This window comes from Carya illinoinensis, chromosome 13 (assembly GCF_018687715.1).
Source record: "Carya illinoinensis cultivar Pawnee chromosome 13, C.illinoinensisPawnee_v1, whole genome shotgun sequence".
NCBI classification, from domain to species: domain Eukaryota; kingdom Viridiplantae; phylum Streptophyta; class Magnoliopsida; order Fagales; family Juglandaceae; genus Carya; species Carya illinoinensis.
Window position 1 is genome coordinate 8,718,770 of NC_056764.1, and position 18,681 is coordinate 8,737,450.

General features: G+C 35.1%; 3 protein-coding genes across 4 annotated transcripts; all 3 read left to right on the plus strand.

Moving 5' to 3' along the window:
- Positions 1-1,220: 1,220 nt before the first annotated feature.
- Positions 1,221-3,382, plus strand: LOC122290866 (acyl-coenzyme A thioesterase 13). Its single transcript, XM_043098535.1, has 3 exons — positions 1,221-1,495; positions 2,106-2,246; positions 2,939-3,382. Exons 1-3 carry the CDS (start codon positions 1,304-1,306, stop codon positions 3,080-3,082), a joined length of 477 nt encoding a protein of 158 aa, XP_042954469.1. The 5' UTR covers positions 1,221-1,303; the 3' UTR covers positions 3,083-3,382.
- A 1,463-nt stretch (positions 3,383-4,845) lies between these two features.
- On the plus strand, positions 4,846-12,203 carry LOC122291952 (probable anion transporter 4, chloroplastic). Of its 2 annotated transcripts, none has more exons than XM_043100021.1 (9): positions 4,846-5,402; positions 6,015-6,241; positions 6,385-6,751; positions 7,220-7,264; positions 7,364-7,510; positions 7,957-8,094; positions 8,186-8,219; positions 11,441-11,511; positions 11,877-12,203. In XM_043100021.1, the coding sequence occupies exons 1-9, from the start codon at positions 4,974-4,976 to the stop codon at positions 11,898-11,900; spliced, it is 1,482 nt and encodes a 493-aa protein (XP_042955955.1). In that variant the 5' UTR covers positions 4,846-4,973; the 3' UTR covers positions 11,901-12,203. The 2 variants fall into 2 exon arrangements, with proteins under 2 accessions (XP_042955955.1, XP_042955954.1); XM_043100020.1 differs by having other exon boundaries at positions 4,847-5,402; positions 11,441-11,620.
- A 1,140-nt stretch (positions 12,204-13,343) lies between these two features.
- LOC122291953 (calmodulin-binding receptor-like cytoplasmic kinase 2) lies at positions 13,344-18,472 on the plus strand. Its single transcript, XM_043100022.1, has 6 exons — positions 13,344-14,156; positions 14,457-14,695; positions 14,951-15,113; positions 15,780-15,869; positions 16,138-16,436; positions 17,993-18,472. Exons 1-6 carry the CDS (start codon positions 13,910-13,912, stop codon positions 18,317-18,319), a joined length of 1,365 nt encoding a protein of 454 aa, XP_042955956.1. The 5' UTR covers positions 13,344-13,909; the 3' UTR covers positions 18,320-18,472.
- Positions 18,473-18,681: the final 209 nt, after the last annotated feature.

Sequence of the window (18,681 nt, forward strand, 5' to 3'; positions counted from 1 at the left end):
GTGCTGTTCGGATTGTGAAACAAGACATTAACAATATGTAAGGATCATTTATCTAATAAAAAAATTCAAATGAATGATATTAAACTCTTAAAATATAAAATATATATTACAATATTTCAATTATCTTATTACTTCATTTTATAAAATCGTCTTTCATGACTTTAGAGAATGGGGGGCGGGGATGAGCTTTACCACTCGGGGAGATGTATGTTTCAATTCTAGGTCACTTTCATCTATGGCTTGGGACATTAAGCTAGTTTAAGGCTTATGTGAAATTTGGACTGAGATTAATTTAGTTCAGTTTAATTTTAAGTTGAGTTTGGCATTCAAACATTCAACTTTCAAATTATTAAACATATATTAATTCAAAATCTATTTATACATATAATCCATAACCATTTTCATCTCAACACCTCTTTATATTTGAGATCTATAACTTTTTTCAATTTCTCATAAATACATCTAAACTCATCTTAATATCTAAATACATATAAATTTATCTTAATTGAGTCTCATAAAATTCACTTAACCATTTTAACTCACAAATATTCATAAAGAACTTATCTCATCTCAGGTTAGCTCAATTTAATTCAATATTCAAATAGAACTTAAAAATGAACAGATCATATAACCATTTTAAATTATACTTAAGTCGTTTGTCAAACAATTGGATTTGGGTCGAACCCTTTACAATAATTGGACCCTTTGGAAAACAAAAATATGGGCCTTTCAATGGGCCTACCATATTTCATCGACATGCGGTCATGTACAGAATCCCCGACAATAGAACTTTTACATGCAAACCTACCTTGATGCATTTTCGATAGATCTCACAACTTTTCAAACTCCAACAAACATATTTATATTTTCTTTAATTAATGCAAGATTATTTAAGTGAGAGCAATATTAGATATAAATTTTAGAGAAATGCTGAGTAGACGATCGATGCTCTGCACCCATTGGTGTATTTTTATTTTTTGTTTCTTAAATATTAAAAAATATAGGAATTATTTTTTTTCTTAAACGTTAAAAAATATTTTTATTATAATTTTTTTAATAAATATTAATTTAAATATATCAAATTATAAAATTTATTTTATTATGTAAATAAATTTAATAAATTATATAAAATCACGTCTTTTGTAAATTTATTCCTATTAAATTTATTGTTAAAAATATAAGAAATATCTTTTTATATTTTAAATAATTATCTGAAAGTACCGTACAATTCGTCCAAATTGCGTTCTTGCAGAAATTGTCGGAGAGCGAGAAGAGGAAACAACCCTCCCCTAAAATAAAGACAATGGAGAAGGCCAGGGAATTTCTGGAACTGACCAACGAAGAATCGGATAGCGTGTCGGGACTCACCATCCATCCTCACCGACCTGGCTTGGAATGGAGTTTCTACGAAGATTTCTCCCTCAGAGGCATTCGAGTCGACCGGGTGGAGCCCGGCTTTGTCGCCTGCACTTTCAAGGTTCCCCCTCGCCTCGCCGTAAGATTCCGAACCCCTCACTCAGCGATTCGTTTGTGTATTTAGTTTTTTGATCGGGTTATTAGAGCTTTATATTTGGGCATATAACTTGAACCTAGATGTTTGCAGCTATAATTTAAGTATTTGTATGCCAGACGTTTTCATTGTTAGCTAGGAGTACTGAAATCCAGAAAATTGTTTTGAAAATTTGATATGGAACTTTTGTTCTAGTGTGGAGAGTGTGAGTGGTTAAAGTCCCATATTGGTAACCAGTTATGATCGTGATTGATACAAGATAATTTGAGAAAATATTTTGAAGACATAGGATTAAGCTTTAAGATTAAGTTTTTGGCAATCTCTTGTATATCCGATCAACTCCTTTGGGTTCAGAGGCGTATTGTTGAAATCACTAAACTAATTTTTTTGGGGGGGGGGGGGGGGGGGGTAAGCCTTTTACCATCGATAAATCTTACTGTTACTTATTAAAAAAAAAAAAAATGGGTGGGATTTTCCCGAAGAGAGCTGTGAAGTATACTTCAATGTCTGTATTTTTCCTCTTATGCTTAGGATCAATAAGAAATGAGCTTATATGAAAAAGATATGCTCTTTATTTTGGGATTCCAATTTGCAGGATAGAAATGGAAATTTGGCTTCAGGTGCAATCGCAAACCTTGTCGATGAAGTTGGTGGTGCCGTAGTCCATGTTGAGGGTCTCCCTATGAATGTTTCAGTGGACATGTCGATCTCATTTGTTTCGACTGCAAAGGTTAACGTAAGCTAGCCTTCCTTTACAGCAAATTTTTTAGTGTTTGACATGGTTTTGGGTGTGTTGTTGGTCTTCTAATTGGATAGTCCATGTCTAAGGAAAATATAGATTATCCACATGTTTGTCTTCAAGCATTACGTATAGAAGTGATTCAGAGTACAGTACTCGTTATTTCCTAACATAGACTGCTCTAGGCCATAGAAAATACTCACATCTGTCAGATTTTGAGCATCCCCCAACTCATTATAAGGGCACTCCTATATCTTCCGGCTCTAAGTTACCTGACCCCCCTTCATGCTTGGAACGAGAAGCTGAGCTTTCAATCTTGTTCTCAGCGCCAAGTTTGGTCCTCTAGGGAAAGGTCTTTGACTTATTTTTATTCTGATAAAAAATGAAAAGAAAAATGCAATGGCCAACTTAATTGACTGGACACATTTCCTAAAATTATGTGCTATATTAGCTTTCAATATGAAAAACAGCTTGAGCAATTTGAAAATCTTATTAGCTTCTTCTCCAGTATTTTAGTTTCTTGTTTGGTGGACCGTGGAAATGAAAAAATCAAAAAAAAGAAAAAAAAATCAGTAAAATAGCAATGATTTTAGTTTCAAACTGAGCTTGTTTTCATAGATCATAGCTTGAGATCTGTTTTTGCGCCTTTTTGGTATAACATCTTGATCTCTTGAGATGGCAAATTGCAGGATGAGTTAGAGATAACCTCAAGGGTTTTAGGGAAAAGAGGAGGTTATGCTGGAACAATAGTGCTTATGAGGAACAAAGCAACTGGGGAGATTATTGCTGAAGGCCGGCATTCATTGTTTGGTAGACATGCCAGCAAACTCTGAGTTCTAAATCCAATTGACATCAATGTTGTGAAGGTTAACTTATGTGCATGTTCTAAATCTCACTTGACCAGTGTTTTCTTTGCGTAGTGGAGTATTCAATCACGTAGTGAAAGGAGTTGGGGATTTGGACTTCTTTTTCTTCCTGAACATGTTTAATTGCTGTAGTAATTTGCTGGTAAGCTAAGATATGAATACTGGAAAGCTGCAGAGAGGATAAACATGAATTTTGATTTCGTCTTCTTCTGTTTCGAAATCAGAGTATGAATATGAAACAATGACATTATTTCTTTTACAGCCTAAGTTGAATGCGGCTCACCCCTTTTATCATGTTCCTTGAATTTCACTTTTGCCTCCACAACCATGCTGCTTGTGCCTTTTCATGGTACTGGCTTGGAGGCAGCGTTTGATTCCCTGCTTGGTCATTCATAAAACTCATTTAGAAATGATATTTGCAGCCGTGAAATATGCAAACATTGCACAATCTCTTTAAAAAAGGTGAGTTAATATGAGATTTATAGAAAAAAAATAATAATAATTTTTTAATAGTAAATTTTATTCTTTTTGAAGACAATAATGTGACAATTGTGTATTCTACGACTGTATATAATATTACTAAAATTTAAATTATTAATCAAAAAAGATGCCCAAGCACTGAAATGACCCATGTGAGTTTACGAGCATTAAAGATGTGTAAAAGAAGATATTAAAAAAAAAAAAAAAACCATTGTACCATGTGTGTGTTCTTTTACGTGTGATTATAATTTTCACACTCGCCATGTTTTCCATCACTTCAATCCTCCAATTCCTTTTCCAAGTTATCCTACTTTAGTACCAATAATACTTTTAGGGTATGTGTAATTTTGGTGTATTTTTTAAAAAGAAATTGATAAATTTGAGATTTATATAAAATAATTATTATTTTTAAATTTTATATTTTTAGAAAAAGTGATGCACGAAATTTGTAGAATCTAAAAATATATCTAACGGTCCAAAAGTACACCTTTGCCTCATAAAAAGAAAATAAAAGAGAGAAAAAACCAAGTAAAAAAATCAATTTTTTCTCATGAATAAACTCGTGGACTAGATTAATTTCAGATACAAATTTCCAGCTAGAACAAAAGAAACAAAGATGCAAACAAATGGAACATGCTTAAATACTTGTCATACTTGTAACGATTTTTTAATGAAGCAGCGCGTGCCAATTGTTTAAAAGACTTGTCATGTAGCTTGTTCTCCCGTTGGTTGTTGAGATTTGAGAATGTAGGAATTTGCCAACAACGTGCAACTTTATTTCCAATAAAGAAAAGGAGAATGATGGGCTTAATATTTTTTACTATTCATTTAATATTTTTTTAATTTTAATTTTTTTAACTTAATAGTTAAGAAAATAATTATTAGTAAAGTTTTATAATTTTATAATTTTTTTAATGATTAACGACGTTAAAAAATATTTAAAAAAATAAAAATTTTAAATATACTATATAATAATAAATAATAAATCTATTATTATTCGAAAGAAAAAGCTCAAAGCACCGAAACATAAGATGACGAAAAGATAATAAAAAGTAAGACGATGCATTACTCTTAAATAATACTAAACCTACTAATAATTGATCAAGATAGGACTGTTAAGATGGATAATAGTATAACTATTAAGATTAGGTGAGAATTCGTGGATTGCTGCTGAACTCGACAATAATTAACCGGTCGAAATCTCAGTTTCACCCCCCACCCAAAACACCTTCTAAATCTATAAACGTACCTCCAGCTCTATAGGCAGCTGAGAAGGGCAGCTCAGGAATTTTAGTATATATAGCTATTAGCAATTATAGCACCGGCGGCCGACATTTTTTGGTATCCGTCTCTCTCTTCTCCGCCGGAGTCCCCCGCCATGAGCTCTTCAATAGCTCTTCATCGTCCACTTCATCGCAGTTCTCTAACAGCATTCCGAGCCACCGAAACTATCAAACTTTCTTCGCGTTTCGTCCAATTGTCCTACGGATGCTGCCTCGGAAACATTTCATTGACGAATTCTCTGCTGAGAATTAGACTTCGGCAGGTATCCTCTGAACTTCGAAATCCTCACTCGTTCAAACTTAGGGTTTTCTCGAACGATGCTCAGTTCGAGCCTTTGCCGGAAGAGAATGAAGTGCAGGCGCCGAGTTTCACCGAGTTTATCACTTCGGAGAGGGTGAAAGTGGTGGCGATGCTGGCCTTGGCTCTGGCGCTTTGCAATGCGGACCGAGTCGTGATGTCGGTGGCGATCGTTCCTTTGTCTCTTTCTCACGGATGGAGCCGATCGTTCTCTGGTATTGTTCAGGTGTGTTTTTACCTTTACTCTCTCTCTCTCTCTCTCTCTCTCTCTCTCACACACACACACACACACACTCGTCGAGTTTTATTTTTAGTCCTAAAAGTTTTCTTTGGTTGCCAAGAAAGAAATTTGTTTGAAGCCGAAATCATCGATATTGTTATTGATATATATATAGAGAGAGACACACACACACGTCAAATATGCAATCTTGAATGCATTAAGTGGCCATTTTAAATGCCATATCTATAATGTAGAATAAAATCGAAAGTAAATAACTTAATAGCTAGTAAAAGTTATGAAAGATTAATCTTTCAATTTCAGTATTAGACTTGGAATGCAATCATGATGATTAATTTTCCAATGATCCGGTAGAAAATCAAGCAGCTTTTATATATGATTTTCCCTTTAGCCATACTTTCAGTTTACCATATCAAATAGACTCCAAGTGAAGTACTGTTAAGAGAAAAAAGAGGAATCCATGTGAAGGGCCGTGCTTAATGTCCAAACTTGGGCTTCATGTATTTTTAGATTGAGTAGTTATGATATTGAGTTCTTTCTTCTCATAAAATCTCATTTGCTTTTTCTTCCGACTGACTCATGGAAAGACACTTATGGCAGTCATCTTTCTTGTGGGGATACCTGATCTCGCCAATAGCTGGAGGGACCCTAGTGGATTATTATGGCGGTAAGTTAGTCATGGCTTGGGGTGTGGCTTTGTGGTCACTAGCTACCTACCTTACTCCCTGGGCTGCGGAGACTTCTTTGTGGGCCCTCCTTGCGATGCGAGCTCTGCTTGGCGTTGCTGAAGGAGTAGCTCTTCCTTGCATGAACAATATGGTGGCCAGGTATAGATGGTTTAAAAAATTAATTTTTCACGATGATTAACAATATATCTATGGTAGACATACCACGCTTATGAACAGATTCTTGTAGTCTAAGAAGTTGGTGAAGCTAAAATTTTAAAGAACTTCTGAACTTTTTCTTTTAGATGGTTCCCTCAAACAGAACGAGCCAGGGCTGTCGGACTTGCAATGGCTGGTTTTCAGCTTGGAAGTGCTATAGGACTCACACTTTCTCCCATCCTCATGTCACGTGGTGGTACATTTGGACCATTTGTTATATTTGGATTATCTGGATTTCTGTGGGTTTTGGTATGGATTTCTGCAATATCAAGTACTCCTGACCAAAATCCTCAGATATCAAAATATGAATTGGAGTACATATTGGACAAGAGGCAAAAATCCTTTCCCATGGAGAATAGTCCTAAGACAACAAAAGTGATCCCACCTTTCCGGCGCTTGCTTTCTAAACTGCCAACATGGTCCCTAATCGTTGCAAATGCTATGCATAGCTGGGTAATTGCATTCAGATCTTGCACTAGTTTCTTCCAAGGATCATGTTAGAAGTTTGTTAACAAGTGCTAAATATATTGTTTAATTAGATCGTATCGGCCAGTAGCAGTTGTACTCCTGCCTTGATAACAATCTCCTCTGTCCCAAAAATAGTGTTCTTTACCAATTGTGTACCCATCTGAAGAAAGGGTAAAAGAATCCCATATATGTATGTCACAATTTGGTTGCCACCTCTTCCCCCAACATTATAGAAAAAATATCCCAGAATTACCATTTTAATTAGGTGCTGGGGGGCACACATAAGACTACCTTAGTATAGTGCAGAGTCTAATTGAGAGAAAAAGCTTATGAGTGTGTGAGTTTAATACGAACTCATTTTCAGATTGTGTGTGGGTGTTTGTGTACACACTCATCATTGTTATTGTAGATTATAGATTTCTATGCAAACTCATATTTCATCTATTTCTGCAGGGCTTTTTCGTTATTCTTTCCTGGATGCCCATTTATTTTAACACAGTAAGTCCAAATACTTTGGCTATGATCTATGATTCTTTATCGGGAGTAATAATGCCTAATTGAACTTGTACCTACTACAAAATACAATTTGTGCTGCAGATATATCATGTTGACCTCAGACAAGCCGCATGGTTTAGTGCTGTTCCTTGGAGTATGATGGCTATCATGGGATACTTTGGTGGTTTGTGGTCGGACATGTTGATACAAAGTGGTATAAGTGTCACTTTGACTCGCAAGATCTTTCAGGTGCGGTATTTTCCTTTATCATCAATTTAATTTGCAGCACAGGGTCATTTCTCACTCCTAAGCTCTGAAATTTTTTATTTTTAATCTGATCAAGAAATCAGGGGAATGAATCCTATATACTAGTTTTAACTGTAATGAGGCATTCATTTACTCGTGCATAAAATAATCTTAAAGGTATAATCTTTGAAAATTAACTCGAAGAGAAGAAATTATAACCAAAAAAGAAATTAATTTTTATTTTATACGACCTTTTTAAAAATGATTAGTGTGGTAAATTTATCTTGCAATGCGGAAGTTTCTGGTGATACTGAATGGAACATTGGTTGTTGATACCGTAATTCATCTTTGTTTTTAACCTTTCTTTTATCAGTTTCTGCTTGTATTTTTTCAATTTTCGATTTTCTCACTTCATGTTGAATTATGTGAAATCTGCATCTTCTATGCAGTCGATTGGTTTTCTTGGTCCTGGGATTGCTCTTATTGGTTTAACCACAGCAAAGCATCCATCAATCGCTTCTGCTTGGCTTACTTTAGCCGTCGGTCTGAAATCTTTCAGTCATTCCGGCTTTCTTGTGAATCTTCAGGTCAATACTGTGAATCCTCATAATGACTAAGCTTAACTAGAATGGACAATGTGCTCCCCTCTAACCTTTCACTTTATTTTTTTGGTACCAGGAGATTGCTCCACAATATTCTGGCGTATTACACGGTAATATTCTATTTATCTCATTATTTCTCAGACTTGTTTTGATCTAATTTATTCATTTGAAATGTGTTGTCACCTGATCATATCAATTTGAAAACTTCTTAGTAGTTTGAAACAACAGACTATTAAAAAAAAAAAGTTTTACATGAAAGGACAAACATACTACAGTAATAGCCGACCTCCTAGAAGTATTTTTGTGGTTAGGGCTGAGCACCGACGAATCGGAGTCGGTATTGGAGCCATCCGACTCCGACTCCGATTTTATCGGAGGCCGAATCTGGCCTCCGACTCCGCCTTCGAAGGTGTTAGACTCCGCTCCGGCTCCGGCTCCGACTTGTCGGAGCGGAGTCGGGACGGAGTCGGTGAGAAATCCTCAAAAAACAAACCCAAACGACGGATTCGGCAATCGGCGCAGGGGGAGGAGAGGGAATCAAAACCAAAAAACGAAAATACAAATCAAAACCAAAACCAAATCCATAACAGAAAAGAGAAATCAAAGAGTGAGAGAGAGTGATTCGGCGCAGGGGGAGGGGAGGGAAGAGGGGGGGGAAGAGGGGGGGGGGGCCGGGAAACCTAATAATAAGGTTTTGAGATAAGAGGTGAGAGAGATCGGGATGAGAGGTGAGAGGTGAGAGAGGCAGAGAATTGGGGAGGGGAGGGAATCGGGGGGGAGAGAGAATCTGAGATGAGAGGTGAGAGAGGCAGAGAGGGATTCGCTGCATTCGCATTCGGCGCAGGGGGACTCGAAGGGATCGGGGGGGAAGAAGAGAAAAGGGGGGGGGGGGGGGGGGGGGGCAAAAAGACCTAATAGCAAACACTGAAACGGCGCCGTTTGGGGCTATTTTCACCCCAAACGGCGCCGTTTCAGTGACAGAAATCTGAAAAAAAATAAAGGGTTGCGTGAAACGGCGCCGTTTCACGCAACCCAGTTTCCAATAACGGCGCCGTTTAAGACTTTCTACTTCTAAATTCTACTTCTAAACAATAAAAATAAATTAATAAATAATAAGTGAGTAAAAATATATTTTAAGTTAGTAAAAATAAAATTAAGTAACAATTTAATGTGTATTATTTAATTAACTCACTAAAAAAATCACTAGTTAATTATTACTTTATTAATTATTACTAACTTAGAGAGTTATATATTAGAAATTTGACAAATTTTTTTTATTGTTGTTATATCCAAGGGAATATATTTAATAATTATGTAATTATATTGTGATATTAATTTAATATATATTAACTAATAGTATACTATTATATATTATATAAATATAGTTAATTAGTAAGTTAATATATAACTATATATATTATAGTATATAAGTATAACTATATATATTATATAAGTATAGTTAATTAGTAAGTTAATATATAACTATATATATTATAGTATATAAGTATAACTATATATATTATATAAATATAGTTAATTAGTAAGTTAATATATAACTATATATATTATATTATATAAGTACTCCTCCAATATCTTATATAAATATAGTTAATTAGTAAGTTAATATATAACTATATATATTATAGTATATAAGTACTCCTCCAATATATTATATAAGTATAGTTAATTACTAAGTTAATATATAACTATATATATTATATTATATAAGTATAACTATATATATTATATAAGTATAGTTAATTAGTAAGTTAATGAATAACTATATATATTATAGTATATAAGTATAACTATATATATTATATAAGTATAGTTAATTAGTAAGTTAATATATAACTATATATATTATATTATATAAGTACTCCTCCAATATATTATATAAATATAGTTAATTAGTAAGTTAATATATAACTATATATATTATATTATATAAGTACTCCTCCAATATATTATATAAATATAGTTAATTAGTAAGTTAATATATAACTATATATATTATAGTATATAAGTACTCCTCCAATATATTATATAAGTATAGTTAATTACTAAGCTAATATATAACTATATATATTATATTATATAAGTATAACTATATATATTATATAAGTATAGTTAATTAGTAAGTTAATATATAACTATATATATATTATATTATATAAGTATAACTATATATATTATATAAGTATAGTTAATTACTATACATAGTATAGTAACTATATACTATACAAGCCCTTAATATATATAGTATATATATAACTATATATTATATATTGACTTATAGTAAACTAGTAATGTAAAATATAAAATAAGCTATAGTAACTTATATAGTAACTTATAGTAAATTAGTAATGTAAATTAACTATATAAGGTATAGTAACTTATATAGTAACTTATAGTAAATTAGTAATGTAAATTAACTATATAAGGTATGGTAACTTATATAATAACTATATTAACTTATAGTAACTTATAGTAAATTAGTAATGTAAATTAACTATATAAGGTATAGTAATTAGTAACTTATAGTGTAACTAATAACTATATTAACTTATAGTAACTTACTAACTTATAGTAAATTAGTAATGTAAATTAACTTATAGTAACTATATTAACTTATATTATTCATTATAATGTTTATAGATTATTATTTATTAGATGTTAATATATTGATAACAAATATTTTTATAAAATATGCACAATATCGGAGTCGGAGTCGGAGTAGAAGTCGGAGTCGGAGTCGGAGTCGGATTGGAAGTCGGAGTCGGAGTCGGATTGTAAGTCGGAGTCGGAGTCGGATCGGATCGGAGTCGGGACACCTCTACCTCCGACTCCGACTCCGACTCCGACTTCCAGGGGGAAAAAAACTCCGACTCCGACAAGGAGCGGAGTCGGAGCGGAGTCGGAGTCGGAGTCGGATTTTCGGATTTCTGCTCAGCCCTATTTGTGGTCCTTATGCAGTGGCCTTTTTCTCCTTTTAAAATGGTCAACCTCAAAGTCGAATAGAAAGTTTGATGTTTTTGTATTGTGGTCGCCACTATCTTGAGCTCCCTTGTGTCTTCCTCCATAAAGAGTACCTTCCACAATGCAATGATTGGCTTTTGAAATCAACAATATCTCAGGTTCCCCACATTGGGCTATAAACTTCCAATGTCAGCTATGGAGAAATGGACTTTGGAATAACATATGTTACTTTTTTTTAGCAGGAACAACTAAACATGCAAAATATGTTTTGCTTCTGAACCTGATGAGAAAAGAAAGTACTACGTGTCTGACCATTACAATTTACAATTGAGTACTACATTTCTGGTTTCAGGAATGTCGAATACGGCTGGAACATTTGCTGCGATTGTCGGAACAGTTGGAGCTGGTTTCTTTGTTGAGCTGGTGGGTTCTTTCCAAGGATTTCTATTGCTTACATCACTACTATACTTTCTTGCTACCCTTTTCTACATCCTGTGTTCTACTGGAGAGAGAGTAAACTTTGATGAAACGGGTCAGTATCATATCCAGTTGTGGAGGTTTTAAATTGATGTTTCGGCTGTTCCAGAGTAGTTTTACTTAAAGATAGTTTCTTAAGCATGTCTTGTTTATAATGCAAATAATAATAATAATTCCAAGATATTCTCGTAAGCATGCGGCTTTGACAGAATGTGAGCATTATCTTTTAGTTTTGTTGTGCCTAGTTGACCACTCTCAATTCAAATTTTAATATTACTAATATTCTTTTTTATTACTTTATTGCCTAACAGTTTCCCGATGAGATTGAGATTTGATGCTGTTGTTAACACCATATGTAGTTGATGAATAGTACGGCCAGCTGTGACTAATGGCAACAAAAAAGGCTCGGATGCCCGAAGAAAGGCGGAGAAGGTTGGAAAATGGGAATTTCCCTCGAAAAATTAGGTGTTGAAATAGATGTACAGTACTTTCTCCCTGACTTGTCTTTGTATTCATATATAGATTCTCACCTTATTCAGAGATCCCTTAAAGTTTTTTCAACGGATCAGATCGTTTCAAGGCGATCAATATTCCAAAAGATTAGCTAAGAAGAATTGGTGGTCAATGGCCTTTCAGCCTTTCACTGAGTCCTCGTATCCTAAAAGAAAAAAGAATTGACGACGTTTTGCGTCGCTAATTGCTGATTCAAATTAGTTGACCAGCGGTAACAGCTGAGATTATTCTTGAAGATAACACATGTTAAAAGTCAAACTCACCTTAAATCTAATTGGTTTAAGAAAAAAGGGGTAGTTTTCCATTTTGAGCAGGCTTGAAGGTTGGAGGTATCAATTAAGCACATGTTCATCATGCAAATAAAGTTCGACTGCCCTTTGTTTTCTGAGAAATTCTACCTGCAACCGGGCTGGGAAACCCACGCGCATCCGGACACTGCTTTTGATGATTTTTTTTTAATTTACATTTCTCCTCTTTATTTCGTTCTCTCTCTTTCTCTTTACTTGTATCTACCATTCTACCCTCTTCTTCCTCTCATTTCACTCATTCTCTCTCTCCCTCGCACCCGTCTCTCCCCCCCCCCCCCCCCCCTCCACATCCCGCACAGCCGCACAGAGGTATCCCTTGTCTTAAAGAGTAATCTTGCAATAGGGCCGGCTGTTGTGGATGGTAGCATTGCGAAACTCTCAACATGTCTCTCCTTCTCTAATTCCGAAAAGCTGTCTAAATTATTCTCCTTCTTGAATCAATTTTGGCCCCAACTGTAGCTTTCCGTTCACAGTTTCTGAGAACTAGGGCCCCAATTTCACTGCGATTTCAAATAATACCAAACACCATCCATCATCATCACATCTTAGTTTTCCATATGAAAATTGAGTAGAAGTCAAAGACCTTTCTTTTTTCTTACCATGCTCACGAATTCTGCATGCAAAATTGTTATTTTTCTTCTCATATTTTTTATTCTGCCCCTTTTCTGAATTCCCTTTATTTGCACTTTCCAAGAAAATTCAATCTCTTTTTGTATTTGGTCGGAGAGGGAGAGAGATGATTAGAGGTTTCGAAAGAGAAAGAGCCATCTGAGAGAGAGTTACTTACAGGATTTCATCAAGGGGAGTGCCCGGCTGCGTGGTGGTTTCCCAGCTCCGTTGCAAGTAGAAATTCTCTTGTTTTCTGGGTCACATATCGGCGGCCGTTGAATATTGCCAATAAGCTGCTGCTGCAGTGCAATCTAGTTCGTTCCCAAATGGCTCAATTTCCTTTTCTTTTTCATTTAAATAAAAAAAAAAAACCCAACAAAACAGGATAATGATGGTAAGAATAGTTGAGAGAATATAATAAAGTGTCTAGAATCTTGAAATAATATTATTTTATTAAAAAAATGATAGTTATAGTCTTAAATATTGAAGCGTTATGTAATTATTTTTAAAGGAAATTAATATTTTAATAATAAATTTTATGATTTTTTAAAACGATTAGACACTCTACGATTTTACGGAGAATTTCTCTTATTTTCAATAATGGAGGTCAAAATTGACGTTGGTAAAATCGCCGCGGGAAGTTTCTGTATTCAAAGCGGGGGAAAATACAATGATAAGTTGGTTGAACTTTCCAAATCTATCCTGCTGGTTTGTCTTATTCCATGTTGTCGGTAAAATCAGCATGAATTGCTTGAAAAGGTCTCCCAGAAATAAAAATATTAGAAGATTACGAGCAAGCAACATAGTCTATTATTTCCCGTAAATTCTTGACAGATTGATGTGTTGGTTTTGTTCCACAAAGCCAAAAAGGTAAGATACGTTCAAACCGGCGAAGCTCATCATCTCCTCCGCAGATGAAGAACGCACCAAGTCCCCGCAACTTCCCCTCGAGGCAAAGACAAGAAAACTTCATTCTCCGAGATGGACCGGCCGGCAATAGCGCATCCAATGGAACTCGCTCTGCCTTGAAATATATCAAGGTTGCCGCCAAGAAAGTTGCTGGAGCGTTCGCCGTTGTTCTTTTCTGGCGGAAGAAGGTCAACCCAAAAGATCATATAGCTGATTCCAGCAAAAATACCGTTCGAACCAGACGGAATTCCGGTAAGTTTTCTTGATTTCGTTGATGTTCAAAGGTTAGGGAATTTAGGATCCATAGATATCCTATTTATCTACATTGATCAAAGCTCGAGCTTCTCCCCATTAACGCATATAGCTTGACATCTTCAGCGGCAGTATAAGCCATAAGGCAACCAATTGCGTAAATATGGATGTCAAGTCATGGGGTTTTAACTTGGCTTAAAACACGGTCAAGACATTACTATTTTTAAAGAAGCTCGAATTCCTGCACGTTCAATTTTTATGGCAAATGGGTACCGTGTTACTAGTGTTTTCTATTCTCAGTTTCAACAGATCCTTCTTCGGCGAGCAGTGCGAAGAGTTCATCAATGTTCAAGTCCTATAGCTCTGGTTTTTCTTCCGGTGTTTCCACTGGTCAGGTTGGGAATTTCTCCATTGAAGAGATTTACAAGGCAACCGAAAATTTCTCTCCATCTAATATAATTGGGGAAGGCGGATTTGGGACAGTGTACAAGGGGAGGCTCCGGGATGGTACTCTTGTTGCAATAAAGCGCGCGAAAAAGGTACAGTATCATGCATGAGGACAATAAGTCTCTTGATTGATGGCTTTTGATTGGTAATTCGGTAACTTGCATGTGATTATGTAAAAACAAAATCCTTGTAACCAGAAAAGATTGCTTGAATTTTTGTCTGTAAAGTTAATGGTTTGATGTTGTCAAAGGAAAGGATATAGGTAATATGAGACCAAATAATTTTTAGAAGCATAGATAAAAGTGATTTTCCATCAAGATGCATAATGGCTTGAAAATTTGTGGCAGAACAAACATGAAAGCCACTTGGAGTTCAAGAATGAAATGCTTACCTTGTCAACGATTGAGCATATGAATTTGGTAAGGTTGTATGGATATCTGGAGCATGAAGATGAGAAGATCATTCTGCTTGAATATGTCAGCAATGGGACACTCCGGGATCATCTTGATGGTAAGTCAACCGACTATGATTTCTCTAATTATTAAGTATAATAGCCTTTTTTTTTTTTTACTTATAAAAAAAACTATGAGGTATAATAGGCAGTATAATCTAAGAAAGCTGAAACAGATGTCAGGTATATACGTGAGCTGTATGTGCTAAATTCCCCTGAAACCAAAGCACAAAACGAAATCCTTGATATTTTGTCCATTCCATAAAGCAGAAGAGCTAGATAATGTATTCTAAGCATATGCTGAGGATTGGAAATAGCAGAAGAAGAGTTCTAAGAATAAGATTGTGCTATAAATAACTAAATATTTCTTTCATTGTCATTAACTGAGAAGCTTTGTAATGTGGGGAGAGAATTATGAGATCTCAAGTCCTTCCTTCTCTCTCCTCCTCCTCAGAAAAATAGAAGTTTTTCCTTCACTCTCCATGCCAAAACTACAATCCATTTTCACCTGAAAATTTAGAATCTGCTAGTTGAGTAATTGGTTGGCTCTTAGTTAGGTATGGTTAGAAATCAGAGACCACCTCAATGGTATAGGCTACTTATTTTCTTATAGTAGTAATTGCTTGAAAAGTTTACCTACAAGCAGAAAGAGCGGGTGCTCAATTTAGTAGCTGAATTGATAACAAGGAAAGGAAAATGAAAACATTAGTCATCTTTCATTGCAGATACCTTGGGAAAAGGACTTGAAATTGCAGAGCGGCTGGAGATTGCAATCGATATTGCTCATGCAGTTACCTACCTTCACAATTACACAGGTATGCAGATGATTTCAGTCAAAAAGATGTCTAAATGAGTGTAGTAATATTACTCTGCATGAAGTTCAAATGCATGGACTTTAATGCACCGATCCAAATGGCTAAATTAGAAGTTTTCCTCGTGTGTTCTGGAAGTTAAAAAGTCATTTAAAGGCACAATGTATGCCAGTGTTGATAAGTGAACTCCTTAATGGCAAAACTCTGTGTCACCATTTTCTTATTGGAAAAATCATTTGGAGATGTATAACTCTTTTTGTGTATTTAACAGATCATCCAATAATCCACAGAGACATAAAGGCATCAAACATTCTCATAACAGAGAAACTGCGTGCAAAAGTGGCAGACTTTGGGTTTGCACGATTGGGCTCACTAGACCCTGACGCAACTCATGTTTCAACTCAAGTCAAAGGAACGGCAGGCTACTTGGATCCTGACTACCTCAGGACGAATCAACTCACCGAAAAGAGTGATGTTTACTCCTTTGGCGTGTTGCTTGTAGAACTGATGACTGGAAGAAAACCCATTGAAACGAAGAGATCACTCAGTGAGCGGGTAACAATAAGATGGGTATGTATTCTTATATCTGGTAACGGTATAAAGGCATTAACCTGGTAACATTCTGAATTAGCCTCATTGGAGTAAGATTACCTAATCTGTTTGAAGTAAACAATGAATTAGTTATTACTCAACTTTAGCTTTAAACACCATGCAAATCCATGTCTGGTCATTAACATTTTAAGCGTTAAACATAGTTCAATTCAGATGATAAAATCTTCCAATTCAGTTATAAGTTGAGAACCTGACATTATTCTATTTCCCATTTCATTTCACCTGTGCATAATCAGCAGTACAAGTGGTCTGTGCTTTTGGTGTTTCCCATTGATTCATATATTGCACATCTACATTGGTTAAGTAAGAATTGATTTCAATCCTAAAATACCGGCATTTGCACATAAGTGACTAAAAATAAAGTATATGTAATCAATCTAGACGCATATAACAATTTTGATCCTCTTTTGGGAAGCTGAAAATTGGGCCTAAAATCATAGCGCTAGAAGGATGTATGAGTCAGATAGACCACTGCTCAAGCAATCAAAATGGCTTGTGGATTCCATCCATGTGGAAGATGATGATTGATGGATTATTTTATATCGTGACTATACCAAGTCCAATTCCCTCTTCCAAGTCTAGAGAATACTCCTAGGCAAATCTAAATCCAAGCCAGACCATATCAAATCCAGGATATTATTTGAAATTGTCTGAGCTACCTGGGAAAATACTTTAATTGTCCTTTTAACTTATATTATCACCATGACAAGATCAAACTTTCCAGTCACATTTTTTTTAGACATTTCACGTGAAACTGGAGTCACACCATTCCAGCCACACCATTTTACACCTTGTTCTGGTATTGCATATAAGACAGTCATCACATAAACTCATCATAGTTGCCATGACCAGTCACATTTTCCTCTTCATATGGTCCGTTCCCTTGTATCAGAGACAAGTATCACTATGGTGTCACCCTAACATTGTTGAGAATGGATTAGCTAGTTGTCAAATAAAAGCTGAGTATGTACTTGATTTTGATAACTAATATCCAAGATGAAAATAAATGATAAGGGATTCAGGTTAAAAAAAATATTCAAGAAATCAGTGTACAGAGAGGAAGTAGAACAATGTAGGACTTGAGCAAAGTCTAAATCCTTCTTTCTCAGCCATTTAGAACGGAACAAACTCCTAATGTTACCCCAGCATCCACTACCTTTATTCATTTCATCTTGCATGTCTTCACTATTTACACCAATAGATAACTTTTAGCACAGTTATTTTGAACCCAAATAACATAACCGAATAAGTATGCAACTTGTTTTGAAGCAAAAAATGAAAGGGGTCTCATGGTAATTAATAAAGGGATTAGGCTTTCATAGCATTGTTTTTTTTTTTTTTAACGGAATTCTATTGTTATAATAACTGAAAGAGTGGATTTTCTTTTCAAACTTTGCAAATTAGCGTCGCCTCGTAGGTATCTTGATGGTTATGTGACATTATACATTTCAGTGAAGTCCCCAGAGTCCAATCAATAAATTGGCAAGACAGATGAAAACATCTTTTGTATGCAGGCGATAAAGAAACTGAACGAAGGAGAGGCAGTAATTGCCATGGATCAAAGGCTGCAAAGGAGCCCAGAATCAGTCGTGGCAGTGGAGAAGGTACTCAAACTAGCTCACCTATGCCTTGCACCTTCGAGAAAATCAAGACCTTTCATGAAACAATGTGTCGAGGTATTATGGAATATCAGAAAAGATTTGAGAGAAAGATCCAATTCTCATTCTCTCCCTCCTAGTTCTCCTCAATCTGCAAACTTTCCCGAGAGAGATGCTAAGCAGAGTTTACAAATGTCTTTTGGTGTTGAAGATGGTGACAGCTACAAATTTATATCTGCATGATTGAGAGGCAAGCCGATTTTAAGAGAAACGTCATTATTTCATCTCTGTAATTTTTTTCTTAATGTAGAAATACAAAATGAAATATTCCTACGTTATAATTCTTATAAGTTTGTGCTTATTCTTTTGAAATCTAAGAAGACAAGTAGATAACGAGTTGTTTGTGTTTTTAGTAAATATAATCTAAGAAACCCCCAGAATGCAGCCCAAAAAGCACAATACACACATCTTCTATGCTAAACAAAAAAAATTGCAGATCTGTCACATAGTTGCTACCCAGTCATATGTATTTCCAAACCATGCGGCTGGACAGCCACTAAAATCAGAAACTAAGTACGGGTACCGAACAGCTTGAGCAATGTTGG

What these genes read in the sequence shown, in the direction of transcription:
- LOC122291952 (XM_043100020.1), top strand. Translation starts at nt 4,974, where the DNA reads ATGAGCTCTTCAATAGCTCTTCATCGTCCACTTCATCGCAGTTCTCTA. An exon ending in CGTTCTCTGGTATTGTTCAG is followed by an intron (nt 5,403 to 6,014) that starts GTGTGTTTTTAC and finishes CACTTATGGCAG; the next exon opens with TCATCTTTCTTGTGGGGATA. An exon ending in TGACTCGCAAGATCTTTCAG is followed by an intron (nt 7,511 to 7,956) that starts GTGCGGTATTTT and finishes TCTTCTATGCAG; the next exon opens with TCGATTGGTTTTCTTGGTCC.
- LOC122291953 (XM_043100022.1), top strand. Translation starts at nt 13,910, where the DNA reads ATGAAGAACGCACCAAGTCCCCGCAACTTCCCCTCGAGGCAAAGACAA. An exon ending in CAATAAAGCGCGCGAAAAAG is followed by an intron (nt 14,696 to 14,950) that starts GTACAGTATCAT and finishes AATTTGTGGCAG; the next exon opens with AACAAACATGAAAGCCACTT. An exon ending in CTACCTTCACAATTACACAG is followed by an intron (nt 15,870 to 16,137) that starts GTATGCAGATGA and finishes TGTATTTAACAG; the next exon opens with ATCATCCAATAATCCACAGA.
- LOC122290866 (XM_043098535.1), top strand. Translation starts at nt 1,304, where the DNA reads ATGGAGAAGGCCAGGGAATTTCTGGAACTGACCAACGAAGAATCGGAT. An exon ending in AGGTTCCCCCTCGCCTCGCC is followed by an intron (nt 1,496 to 2,105) that starts GTAAGATTCCGA and finishes TCCAATTTGCAG; the next exon opens with GATAGAAATGGAAATTTGGC. An exon ending in TTTCGACTGCAAAGGTTAAC is followed by an intron (nt 2,247 to 2,938) that starts GTAAGCTAGCCT and finishes GGCAAATTGCAG; the next exon opens with GATGAGTTAGAGATAACCTC.